The sequence below is a fragment of the Pieris rapae genome, chromosome 3, assembly GCF_905147795.1.
Source record: "Pieris rapae chromosome 3, ilPieRapa1.1, whole genome shotgun sequence".
Lineage (NCBI taxonomy): Eukaryota > Metazoa > Arthropoda > Insecta > Lepidoptera > Pieridae > Pieris > Pieris rapae.
This window is the reverse complement of record NC_059511.1, coordinates 2,012,719-2,025,267: the sequence shown is the minus strand read 5'-3', so window position 1 is coordinate 2,025,267 and position 12,549 is coordinate 2,012,719. Positions and strand designations below refer to the sequence as shown.

Here is a 12,549-nt window from a genome sequence, read left to right as displayed (position 1 = left end):
TAAAAACAAAACCATTGCATTCCTTTTTTAAAAAATAAATGTTCAAACATTTTGTACGTCATCACAACTTGTATTATCTATGGAATTTTGGATTTGCAATTACCGTTAACAGTTAGCGGAACAGTGAAACGCTCGGAGCCGGCGACATTAGAAGCTATGCATGTGTAATTCCCGCTATGAAGGGATGTTATGTGTTCAATCACAAGAGACGCGCTGTACTCGTCCATTCGCCTAGTAATAATCCCGCTAGGCGCGTACGGTGATGACGTCACCGCCTGCCCGTTTTTCTCCCATCGGAAGGCAATCGGCAAATCACCCTCTAGTATCTGACATGAGATAGCGGCCCGCATTCCCTCCCTCAGTAAATTCGTCAAAGGCTGTATGGGCAATATCTTTGGCTGCACTGAAAACAAAAGTATCGTTTAGTCCCGATAAAGGATTTTGCACAGCGAGGCTTGTAAAAATTGCACCGTGTAATTGGAATCGTAAACGTAAAGAGGAGCTAAGAGTTTAACATTTTATTATCTTATTAAGGTATGCGGTTGGAACAAGCGAGAAAATTTTAATGAATAACGGATGAATTATTTCACTGCTTCAGGTGTTATGAAGCGGTTTTTAGCTATAAAAATGTATACCACAACCGAGGCCACCTCCATAAATCACGAGCCAGGCATTGTGTACATATATATATGAAAAAATTATATCATTGGGTTATATTACGTATTTAGTTATATGAGAAATGTTGGCAAATATCTTACACTTGCAGCCAATAAATTCTTCAAAATATATATTTCAGTTAATAATTAGAAGCTTAAACCAAATTTTAGTAAACACTTATCATAATAAATTGTGATATAACATTCTCTTTTCCGATTATGTCCAATGGGTCAGCTATACTTATATTTTTTATAGGTAACAGATGTGTAACTCAGATTAAAGAACCCATAAGTGAAGTTAGTTTTTTGTTAACCCAACATCGCAATCCTTCTCCTTATTTTATGTTTGTAATAGGCTCGTGTTTTAAACGCTTAAAGTTAGACATTTAGCTTCAAAAAAAGTGTTTCATTTATTTGAACATCCCTCCAAAAAACGAACTACTAACTGTAACTGACAAACGAATGAATTTGATGCTTTTGTTCATATGTTTTCTAGTTTTTGCAGAGCTGGGTTCGAGTCCTGAAAAAAATATACTAAGCTAAAGAACGAAAGGCACATTGACGTAACTCTCTAGACTATATACACGGGCCTAGTAAATAGATATATTGTTTAAGAGGAATCCATTAAATCTATTTACACTTAAAGACTGTATTAATAAATACATCTATACTAATATTATAAAGAGGAAAGGTTTGATTTTTTGTTTGTTTGTATGAATTGAATAGGCTCCGAAACTACTTGGCAGATTTGAAAAATTCTTTCACTGTTGGAAAGCTACATCATTCCTGAGTGACATAGGCTATATTTCATTTTCAAAAAAAATAGGCATCCTTACTAAAATTACGATAACATTAACATTTGTTTATTATTTGATACAATTCTAACAGATGGCGCTGAGTTAAAGGTAATTTAGTTTGGTCTAGGTTTCACATAAGTTCTCCTACGGTTTCCCTTGATTAATTTACTACTATGTAATATAACAAAAACCTTAGCCACAGCAACGCTTGGCCGAGTCTGCTAGTCTAATCATAAAATAGAATGTCTCGCTCAAGTCAAGTCAAACAATTGCCACAACATTCAGAAATTCTAGTTCAAAATTAATATTTACCCAATATTTGAACTTCCACATCCCGCCTGGCAACATGACGTTGTCTGTTAGAGGCTTGACAGGTGTAGGTACCGGCGTCCTCGCCCCGCTGAGTCTGTTCGACTATTAATGTGCCGTTCGGAAAGACTTTCTGACGGCGATTCAATGGCAATGTTTGGCCATCTGTAAACATGGAAAACGATGCATATAATAGGAAGGAATATGAGAATTAATAAGTAAAAATCTGATTATGAGTATAACAAGTCGATTAAAGAGAATTAAAGAGGCTTTTGTATGGTACAATAAACATAAAAGGACCAATTTAGTAAACATCAGGTGGTATATGGCAGAGAGTGGCATAGCATAGGAATGGCGGTAATTTGGAGAATGCCAAAAAAGGACATAAAAATGATAATAATACTAATAAAATGAGATAGAAATATAAATGTGTTAAATAAAGTATCTGAAATAAAAAGCTTTTATTATTAAAGGGAAAATAACCTTGGGTCGATAGTGAGTGCTAATGATTCCGGAAATAAAGCTGTAATAGCTAAGTAAGGATTATAATAAGATACCTATATATACTTCGTCGTAAAATATGAAACGGAATAAACGAAACAAAAGAACGGAATTTTTGCGCAAAAAAAGATTTTAAATCGGGACAGGGTTGGTCCGTGGCGGCACTTTTTTGAGGCTAATATTTTGCAATTATTTATTTATTTAGAGGCATATTACATGTATAATACAAAATAATTGTTAAATCTTTATTATTGTTAAGTTTAAATATTAAATCAATCAATAAAGATTTTTTTATATTCGTCGAAAATGATCTTAATACTTGTTCAAATATTTATGGCCTAACAAACAATTTGTATGGCTCAAAACTTGGCGATTAAAAAGAGTGGCGATGAGTTTCTTGCTAGTTCTTTTTTTCCCGATCTACTAGGTTACTTATATGAATAGAGGTATTTTGAGGATTTTTCAAAAGATCGTTTTTTTCAATTAGTCCTTGGATAATTACTACAGTATTACAAATATCAATAAAAAAACAATTTCAGGTTAAATATAGTGTCAACCATATTCTATATATAAAAGATGTATGAAAAAAATAAATATTACATTTCATACTTCGACAATTATAAGAAATAAAGGTGGTTTCACAAAACCAATAAAATTAGCCTTTTCGAGTTCCCTTAACCATTCCAAGGGATCAAAAAAATATCTAAGAAAAATGTCGGACCGTAAAATGCTTAGCCCGTTTAACAGAATTACGTAAGATCAAATTAAGGCTTCTCGGTCACTCCTTCGTAATTTCCTTTTCCGTAGACCCTTGTCAACAACGATCTTATACATAGTTTAGTTACCTTTGATAATTCGGGTGACCCTTTTATTATAGAATATATTTATGGACCCTTTTATCAGACAGCGCTTAATCGAGCTTTCAAACGTTCATACTGTAAAAGCTTTTTAAAATAGAATTGTGATTGAATTTTACACTTAGTTATTACTTCCGACTATATTTTTAGAGAACATGGGTAAAACAGGCACTAATTGAAATGCTAACTGATTCTGAGTTAATTACTAGTGTAAATAATTATTTAGATTTGACGAGCAATATACTTGTACATATAAATAGAAATATTTTGTTAAAAACAGCTTGCATTTTAGTTACATTTAATTAACTAATTAAAAACGGTTTTTTATGTCTATATTAACAAATCTTAAGTTTGCATCTTCAGACTGTAAACAGTTAATCGTACGTTTAGAAAATTGTATACTTCTTATTTTACTAACGGTAATAAATTTAAATAAACAATAATATATATAAAAAATCTCGCATTTCCGATTGGCAAGCAGAAACCTTCTCTGTTCGTAAGGCGTGAAGGAAAAATCACGTCGGCGATAACTTAAAAATTCTTTCCCCTAATTGGATCGTGCGAGCTCGCCCATGTTACATGTTGCCAGCCAATTTACTTTCGTGTAAGCGTTCTAGTTTAATAGTATCGTTGTACAATTGCTATTTTAATTTGAGTTTTAGAATTCTCTTATCTATTTGATAATTTAGAAATTTCGTCGCTTCCACTGTTGTAAAATCGAATCAAATTCTGTTTGTGTTTCTTTTTAAAAGGCCACAACGCACTCGCATGCACTCTGGCATTTAAAGTGTCCATGGGCGGCATTTAAAGTGTCCATGGGCGTCTATCACTTATCTTGAGATAAGTCAACTGCCCGTTTGTTCTATAAATTTTTTTTTTGTATTTGCCCACGCCACGCAAAGTTTTGGGTGTAACACATCCCGGTTTTATCAAGATATTTATCGTACTAGTCAGTGTTAAATACGCATAGGGGCAACGGTACATCGCTTTATATATATGTATACATTAACGAGAATTATATAAAAGAATAGGTTTAAATTTTAATTGTAAAGATTTTAATTTGAATTTTAACAATAACTCCTAATTTATATTCTAATTAATCCTGTTAAGGATTCTATTAAATATTACTATAGAGCATTAACCGAAAATAATATATATGAGAATACTATCGACGGTTTAAACAAATCTTCATGATCGATATTATTTAGTTTTAAACTAAAACTAACAACGACCGGTGGACGGATTCATAATTTAAACGAGTTTCATCTGCTATATATTTCCTTTTAAACGGCGAAATAATTCAACAAAAAGCGCAATAAAATCCGTATTCAAGGTACACACGTATACTAGGAAAACAAGAAAAAGGAAAATCTCTAACATCTTTAACCTAGTTTCTTAACCTGTTGCCGAGGCCCCTGACTTCCCCCGCTTAATTCGATACACTAAAGTGTCCTTCCGGGCACATTTAAACGGAAAATACGCAATTCGTACATTTTATCTATCGTACAAATAAGGATTGTAAATAGCTTTAAATCGAATCTTATGTTACTAACATTTATCAATTACTACATAGATATCGTAGAAGATATCTATGCTATCTATAAATGTCTAAATGTCTGTCTATATAGTTATAGTTACTGGCTATAATTTATAGTAATAACTATTACATAACATATGCCAGTATAGCCTTTTTTAGTTCTGAGCCTTAGATTTTTGTATATATTTTCAGGATCATTTGTCAATCTAATAGGCAAGTAGGTGATGAGCTCAGATCAGATCAGATCAGCAGCATCCTGTGCTTGACACAGGCCGTCGACTTTTTGGCTCAACGCCGGTTTTTTTCACGGTGTTCCTTCACCATTTAAGGTAATGTTAAATTCGTACATAGACAGAAAGTTCACAGTGCACAGGGTGGGAGTGTAGTCTGCTCTAACTATAAATTATAGACATTCATATTTGGTTTCAATAGTTCAAAAAAATTCGTGTAGTACATCAAACATAGGGTTTGAACCGTTGAATTTTTTTCATGTAAACGATTTTATGTAAAAAATATGTGTGACTAGGACGCATCGGCCGATGAAGTAGAAGGATAAATGCGCACAAGCACAAGCGCTTAGACAGATCGTGCCTCTCTATCGCTTGTTCCGCGCTCTCGCTTACTCGGCTCACGCGGAATGTGACAAAGTGTTTTTTCGTTCGTACAGCCGGCGTTCGATTTATTGACGTCATCACGTCAAAAACGTTTTTATACAATATTACGTGAACGATATACAAAAATGAATCTTCATATTGTATCAGTTTCCGTTGCAAATCTTCTAATTAGGAACAGGTGCGCAATGAAGCTTTATGAAAGGAGCTTGTATCGGGGTCGCTTTATTTTCGTCATTACACGTGTAGAACATTAGAAGGTATTAAGTATAAATTATAATTATTACACTGGTTTCCCTTGTTCCTGAAGTTACGTTGCTAATTCATACATAATTTAATCAATACATTTGCGTTTCATGGCAACGGTATATTGGTTTAAAAGTTTATTAATTTTATTTAATTAATTCAATTAAGAACAAACTCACTCATAAATATAATATATAATCATATTTGCGGTGTGTATGTTTTAAAAATATTTTAAACCCAAGTTTATTTCTAAAGGTAATGTAATGATGTTAACAGTAGTATTTTAATGAGAATAAGTTTGTAGGAAATCATTATTAACAGTATTTTGATAGACATATTGTAAAACTACCAACCTCTTTCCCATGTGATCGCTTCAATTGGATATCCAGCAACAGGACATTTGATATTCAAATCACTGCCAGCGACAGCTGTCACTTTTGGCATCTCACGAATATAGGGCAAACCATAGACGTTAACTCGAGCGGCGTGACTTGCTTTTCCCGCCGTGTTGGCGGCAACACACGCGTACTCGCCGCCATCTTGTTCTGTCACACGGCTGACATTGAGATGGCTAACTACATCGTCTTGAAGCGTCACATGCTGTCCAACGACGAACCTGTTCAATTAAAACATATTTAAAGAATTACTTCAGTATGTATAGGTTTAGAATAAACAGCAATCACACAAACCAAAATTCACCTTGTTTCACTTTGAACCACAAATTTAAAATTCATATCATATTGGAATGTTGTTAAATTTTTTGATATATAAAATTTCACAGATTAAGCAGCTTTAATATTTATCTTTATATCATATAGTTCATAGTTACTTACTGAATTTCTTTAGTTAATTCTACATAGAAACCTTGAAAAGACACGTAAAGAAAGTATTGCTACAAATACAATAGTGTCATGAATACAACATCACCAAGACTAAGCGTTGATAACGAATTTTCATGTAACCGCTTACACTTATAATAAGTATAGATAAGTTATTAAAATATAATATGAAGATTGTACTTAATAAAAATTAATAGACTTAAAGGTTAAAAATGCGGTCAAGTCTACCGTCTTACCGAGAGTTAGTGGGTATAGGAAACCCGTCCAGTGTCCAGGAGAATTGTGGTGGTGGGTGGCCCATCGCCACACACTTAAGGGACACGCTTGGGCCAGGTTGTAGGGTCTGTTCGGAAAACCAGTAAACTAGTTCTGGTTTTGATTCTGTAAACAAATTATAGTAAGCTATTTTTATCTCGTAGCTAAGTTTATGACGCTTTTGATTTATGTATATACACGTTACCTTATACAAAATTATAAAGAAGCAGGTTACATAAGTGATTAGGCGGTGGCATCGCAAACAAGAAATTTCTTCCGGGCAACCCTTATGGTGAAGGGATGTACAAGGAGTTTATAAATTACATACACACAGGAACAAAACAAAAACATAAACATAAATTACATAAACACATAAGAACTATTAGCAGGCTAATGAAAAAAATCTAAACCAATAATTGTTTCTTACATAAAATAATAGAGTTAATAAAATGCAACATACAAAACAGTATAATTTTTCACAGATAAACTTCCATCTAATCTTGTTTGCAACGCAATGTTTCATAAAATACTCTACTAATGATAACACAATAATTTCAGGCAAATTATAATTTTCCGTCAACATAGAGCTGGTCAAATCCGCCAGAAACAAGACAAGGCACGACCCCGTAAGAATGATAATATTGTTTTTCATAAATTTAAATATAATGCGGGTTTTCTAACTTTGTTGTTCCGATTTTATTATAGATACTTCCCCGTTAATGGACGGTGGAAATATTATTTAATCAAACAAGAAAATATACTTTGATGGCGTGTCATATAAAATAAGCACAATAATATTATATTATTATGTCAATTTTAATATGTTTAGTGTCAATAAAATTTGATTTTATATTAAAATACTGATGACTTGAAAAAAAAAATTTTATTTTATTTGTTTGATAGATATTTTGTATGGATATATATACGTCATTACGACGTTGTTACGTCTAAAAATTAATCAGTGGCGCTACAATATTATTTAGGTCTGGGCCTCAGGTTTATGTATCTGTTTTATTATCGTTTGTCAATCTAATAGGCAAGTAGGAGATCTGCCTCCTGTGCCTGACATGCCGTCGATTTTTGGGTCTAATGATGTTTTCCTTTACCGTTAAAGCGAATCGTAATTATGGGACACTTACACTGCCACAAGGCTCGCAAGTGCAATACCGGCCTTTTCAAAATTGGCTGATTTTGAAAAGGCCGGTCAAAATTAAAAAATCCCTGCTGCCAATGAATTTTAACAATTATAATAAAATTGTATTACAATTATAACGTTCCTTCATCTCGTTTAGTGTACCCCTTTCAATTACTTAGAAACGTACAAAGTAGAAAGTAGATTGAAGCAAAATTTGAATGGACCACAAGCTCAACAATGTTATATTGTAAACTAAATTGAATCGAAATAATTGCATACAGAAAGTACACCTAGCTAAACAGTATGGTATTGTTTAATTTTGTGGAGTAACATTTGTACATTTCAAGCAACATAAATTAATCACGAGAGAAAACTAGTTGGATGGGAAGTTACGTAATAGTTAATTTTACTAATTATAAGGTAAAGAGAAGCTATTTTTAATACAGCTGGCGCACACGGTATGAGTTTCTCATATTTTTTTAAGGGTATTTCTTAAAAATATGGAACATGGTGTAGTGGTTGCAGCTCCTTACAAACATTGTATAAAAAAACTTGGCGATTAAAAAGAGTGGCGGAGAGTTTATTGCCAGCTCTTCTCTTCCGTTCTACGCCCTTGATTTGAGAACTGGCAGTAAATGTGAAATTAGATTCATTTAATATTTCTTTTTTTGACGTTCATAAGTGTACATTATGTTACCTATATGAATAAATAAATTTTGAATTTTGAATACTGTTTTATTTCAGAAATAATTTTAGTTATTTTAAGAATGTCATGTCATTGTCATTGTTTCTCTTTACAAGTACCAAAAAACAAAAGACAAATCGATAGAGCGTTTGAGTGGTACAAAGCATTTCAAACTACGCATGTAACACCTGCCACTTCCTCTTTGAACAATCGTTTTTAAAATTACTAAACGCTGAAATTCTCGTAATATTTACAAAAAAATTACAAACACTTCCTCTGTGCGACTATTTTGTTTTTAATTCTTTCAATATCTATTACTGAAATAACCTAGACAAACTCATTACACATGAACACGAGACCGCTATCAAAATAAACATCTAGCCGGGTTGTTTAGTAATTGTATAATCAATTCCACTCAGTGGAACTTCGAATAGTTTACAATATGTGCTAATATATTTACAGCGGAATAAGAATCATACGCAGAGTTCTGCGTTTTTCGTTTCATTCCAGTGGATGCCATCCCACCCAAAAGAATGGCCGTCCGCACTCTCGAACGTCAATTTTTGACGTTAAAAGGTCAACTGTCAAAAATGATTTCACTTGCGGAACCTACCTCGCCCAAACGCCATCTTTGAAAGAGACAGCATTTGACGCTTTTTAACAACAAATAGCGATATCTAGGATTATTTTAACGCAGCCTTGCTGACATATATGGTAGCAAGGCTGCGTTGAGGTTTTTTATATATATAAAAACACCTCAGATTTTAGGCCTTAGAAATATTAATAGTTTAATTTTAGCATAAGCATATCAATTGCCTTTTAATTACCAACAGGGCCTTGACTGTTAATTAAAGGCCACAGTTAATTAAAGCCTTACATTAGCAATACCAATAAGGACTCTGGTATACGAGACAGGAATAAATGTTGTACTGTGTTTACTATTTGCTTAATTTATGTAGTTGATACCCACGAATTTGTCTGTTTAGTTGTACTTTGATTAATGAAACTTTGTGAATATTAGTATTCAGTTTACATATTTATATAAAAAAATCAGTGGCGCTACAACCTCTTTAGGTCTTGGCCTCAGATTTTTGAATCTGTTTCATGAAATAAATAAATAATAATAATAATAACACTTTTTAATTCTATTAGGCAAGTAGGTGATCAGCTTCCAATGCCTGACACACGTCGTCGACTTTTTGGGTCTAAGTGTCAATTACAGCCATTATTTAAATACACGGCCTTTGGACTGATAGTCGTTGTTATTAAAAAAGTCATTTATGTATATAAAACATATTTTAAAAAAGGAAAGAGAAAAATCGACATATTCACAAAGCTACTGTATGGCACTTAAGTTCGATAAACATGCCTAATTAAAATGCAATATTACACAAGTCATTAAAGGAATACGTTTTCTATATTCCAATAGGTAACATGTATGCATTGCGACGGCCCTTCAGCTCTCAAGTGTAGCGACACCAAATAGCGGGGAGCAAATTAATAGTATCACAAAGAGGCGTATATCCTTACATTTATTAGGTAAAACCAACCTTAACGCAGGGAGATAGGATCTTAATTGGCAGTTTTGCGGTTTAGTACATAATGTTGTGCGCTAATAGGTAACAGGGAGGCGCGCTTCGTAGCAACTCTTTGTTTGAGCTGAAGAGTTACCTCTAATAGCTTGCAGCGGATCGGAGCTTAAAAATGGACTTTTAAATATTTTATGATGAAGGAAACGAGACTGGATGAAAGTTGAGACTTTTGTTCGATACTCGTTTTACTAATTACTTTTTGGGTGTATTATTGTTTAAGATTTTAGTAAAAGTTTGAAAATAATGCTGTCAATTAAGAGAAAAATATATATACGCAAGTGCAAATTTATAAATTGTTTTATTCAGTTTACACTAAATTAAAAGGATAATTTTAAACAATTATTGATGTTAAAAATAAAAGTTTATGTGTTTTAGTGTGTTAAATAGCACAAATATATATATTTATAAAGAGACACGCAAAAACAAATATAATGAAATCTGACTATATGACTGCTTTGTATTTTGGATTTATAGAAAATTATATTTGTTGTTGTTGATATTATTTAAATGGCACTACAAATACTTACAAAATATATAATAATAAATCATTTATTTGCAAGAAAGTGGTACATTTATATCGAATAATTATAAAAATCCGCACAGACAGCCACACAAAAATAAGCATGTCACATTAATTTTCACTATAAAAGTGAAGCTATTTATAATGAATCGTTGCCAAACTTATGGTCCAAATACTCTTTTTTATTTTATGTATTGGCTTTTGGCTATTGATAGCGCTGCCATACCTTCGTTCACAAGAAATTCATCATCATGAAAAACAAGTTTTAGTGCATCGATGACTCGTGAGAGTACCTACTGTCACAATTATTCAACCGTTTTACAAACATATACCAAAGTATTTCTATTAGCGTACTCTATAAATACGTTTTGTTTTACAAAACCCAAACTGGCTTCGATAAAATCTAAAGTTGGTATAATATTTTTTGTACGGAATATATCATCTTAGCAATGTCTGCTATGGATACAGATTATATAAAATGTTATAAGAAAGGATTTTTCTTTTCGTTCTGTATATATTTCTGGTGAAGCAATAAATATGGCGGTGTAGTAAGCAGAGACTGAACATAAAATCTTTCAAATCTAATCTAATCTCATTTGTGACAAATACTTATTAATTTATTTATTCACACTTCGTTGCAAAGAAACCAAATAACATAACTCTTAAAAATTACAAGAATTGGATTATACAATTTTAATTAGAGGAAAACATTGTTGGGCACAAGACTCCATTGGAATATCAATTCTATCCAGCTTCTTTAGGTCTAGTAAGATTTAATATAAATATTCGATTTGATGTATTACTTTGAATAAATGAATTGCTAAATCAGTATTTAAGTAACATAACATAGATATCGTTATTTTAGTGACTGGTTAAAAATAAGATCAGATATCGTATATCGTCAATACAGATAGTTTAATTAAAAAAATCAATGTTTTTACAATAAACCTTTAAAATTTCAACCGGGTTTTAAATGCTTTAAAAAAAAGGTTTTCTGTAGGACTGGGTAGTATGTAATATTGTTAGATTCAAATAATATCGGAGTCATAATAAATGGCAAAATCAAATGTTTTTACTAATAGAACTGTCGAAATTATATATTCACGCATTGTTTTTCCCTTTACGTATTTGAAGTCGATTTACTTTGATTACTTTTATTCAAAGCTATATTTCTACAAGAGGTCGTTGACCTATTTCCTCCTGTTGCAAACCATATACTTTCTGCTAAGTTTTAAAGCTACAGTTCTATGATACCTCTATTATATATTCGCAACGTCAGGAGTGCGGAGGAGTTGCTGCATCTGGCGCAGGACAAGACGCGATTCAGAGAACCGACGGCCAACCTCCAGTAATGGAGTGGCACTTGCAGATAATAATAATAATAAATTTTTTTATTGTTTCTCAAATTTTTTACACCATTAAATGAGTATGAGACAACCCCCGTAAGTAGTCAAGAGACACTTGTGTTGGGGTTCGCTCGCTACTTCCCTTAACTAAACAAACTTTAACTAAATCTAAATCAAAATTAACTTAATCTATGAATGCGTGTATGTGTGTGTATGTGTGCATGTGTGTGTGTGCTGTGTGTGAGCGAGTGTGCACGCTGTCAAGTACACAATTCGGCCCGTCTCAAACTAGCGAATTCGTACCAAAATGTGCTCAGTTTCTCAGCCACCCTACTACAACCTTTTTACAATCATACAAAACTCTATGATGAAGTCGGAGTTTAGAGTTCAATTGGTTGTTAATATATGCAGACTGACGACTGGAAGAAGAAGAAGAATACCTCTATTTCCCGTGAAGTTCCAGTCGGCGTCGTGTGTGTGCGTGCTGCGGGCGTATGGCGCTCGACGGGACCGATTTCCGACACCACGATTGTTCTCCGACACTGCAAATATGCCATTCCACAAAAATCCTTTTATCTCCACTAAACTGATAAATTACACCCCCTACGTTGTGACGCCTACTTCGTTATGTACATTTTAAAATATATAATAATATTATAAAGA

At 32.9% G+C, this 12,549-nt stretch overlaps 1 protein-coding gene across 1 annotated transcript in view; it reads right to left on the bottom strand.

Annotated features, from left to right (window-relative positions):
- LOC110992023 (Down syndrome cell adhesion molecule-like protein Dscam2) overlaps positions 1–12,549 on the bottom strand; it is a 126,232-nt gene that overhangs the window by 28,523 nt on the left and 85,160 nt on the right. The window contains exons 10-14 of the mRNA XM_045634651.1: positions 12,327–12,428; positions 6,590–6,734; positions 5,868–6,130; positions 1,766–1,927; positions 104–403 (exon numbers count right to left, since the gene is read on the bottom strand). Of these exons, the coding sequence (XP_045490607.1) occupies positions 104–403; positions 1,766–1,927; positions 5,868–6,130; positions 6,590–6,734; positions 12,327–12,428 (972 nt within the window). The remainder of the gene's footprint in view (positions 1–103; positions 404–1,765; positions 1,928–5,867; positions 6,131–6,589; positions 6,735–12,326; positions 12,429–12,549) is intronic.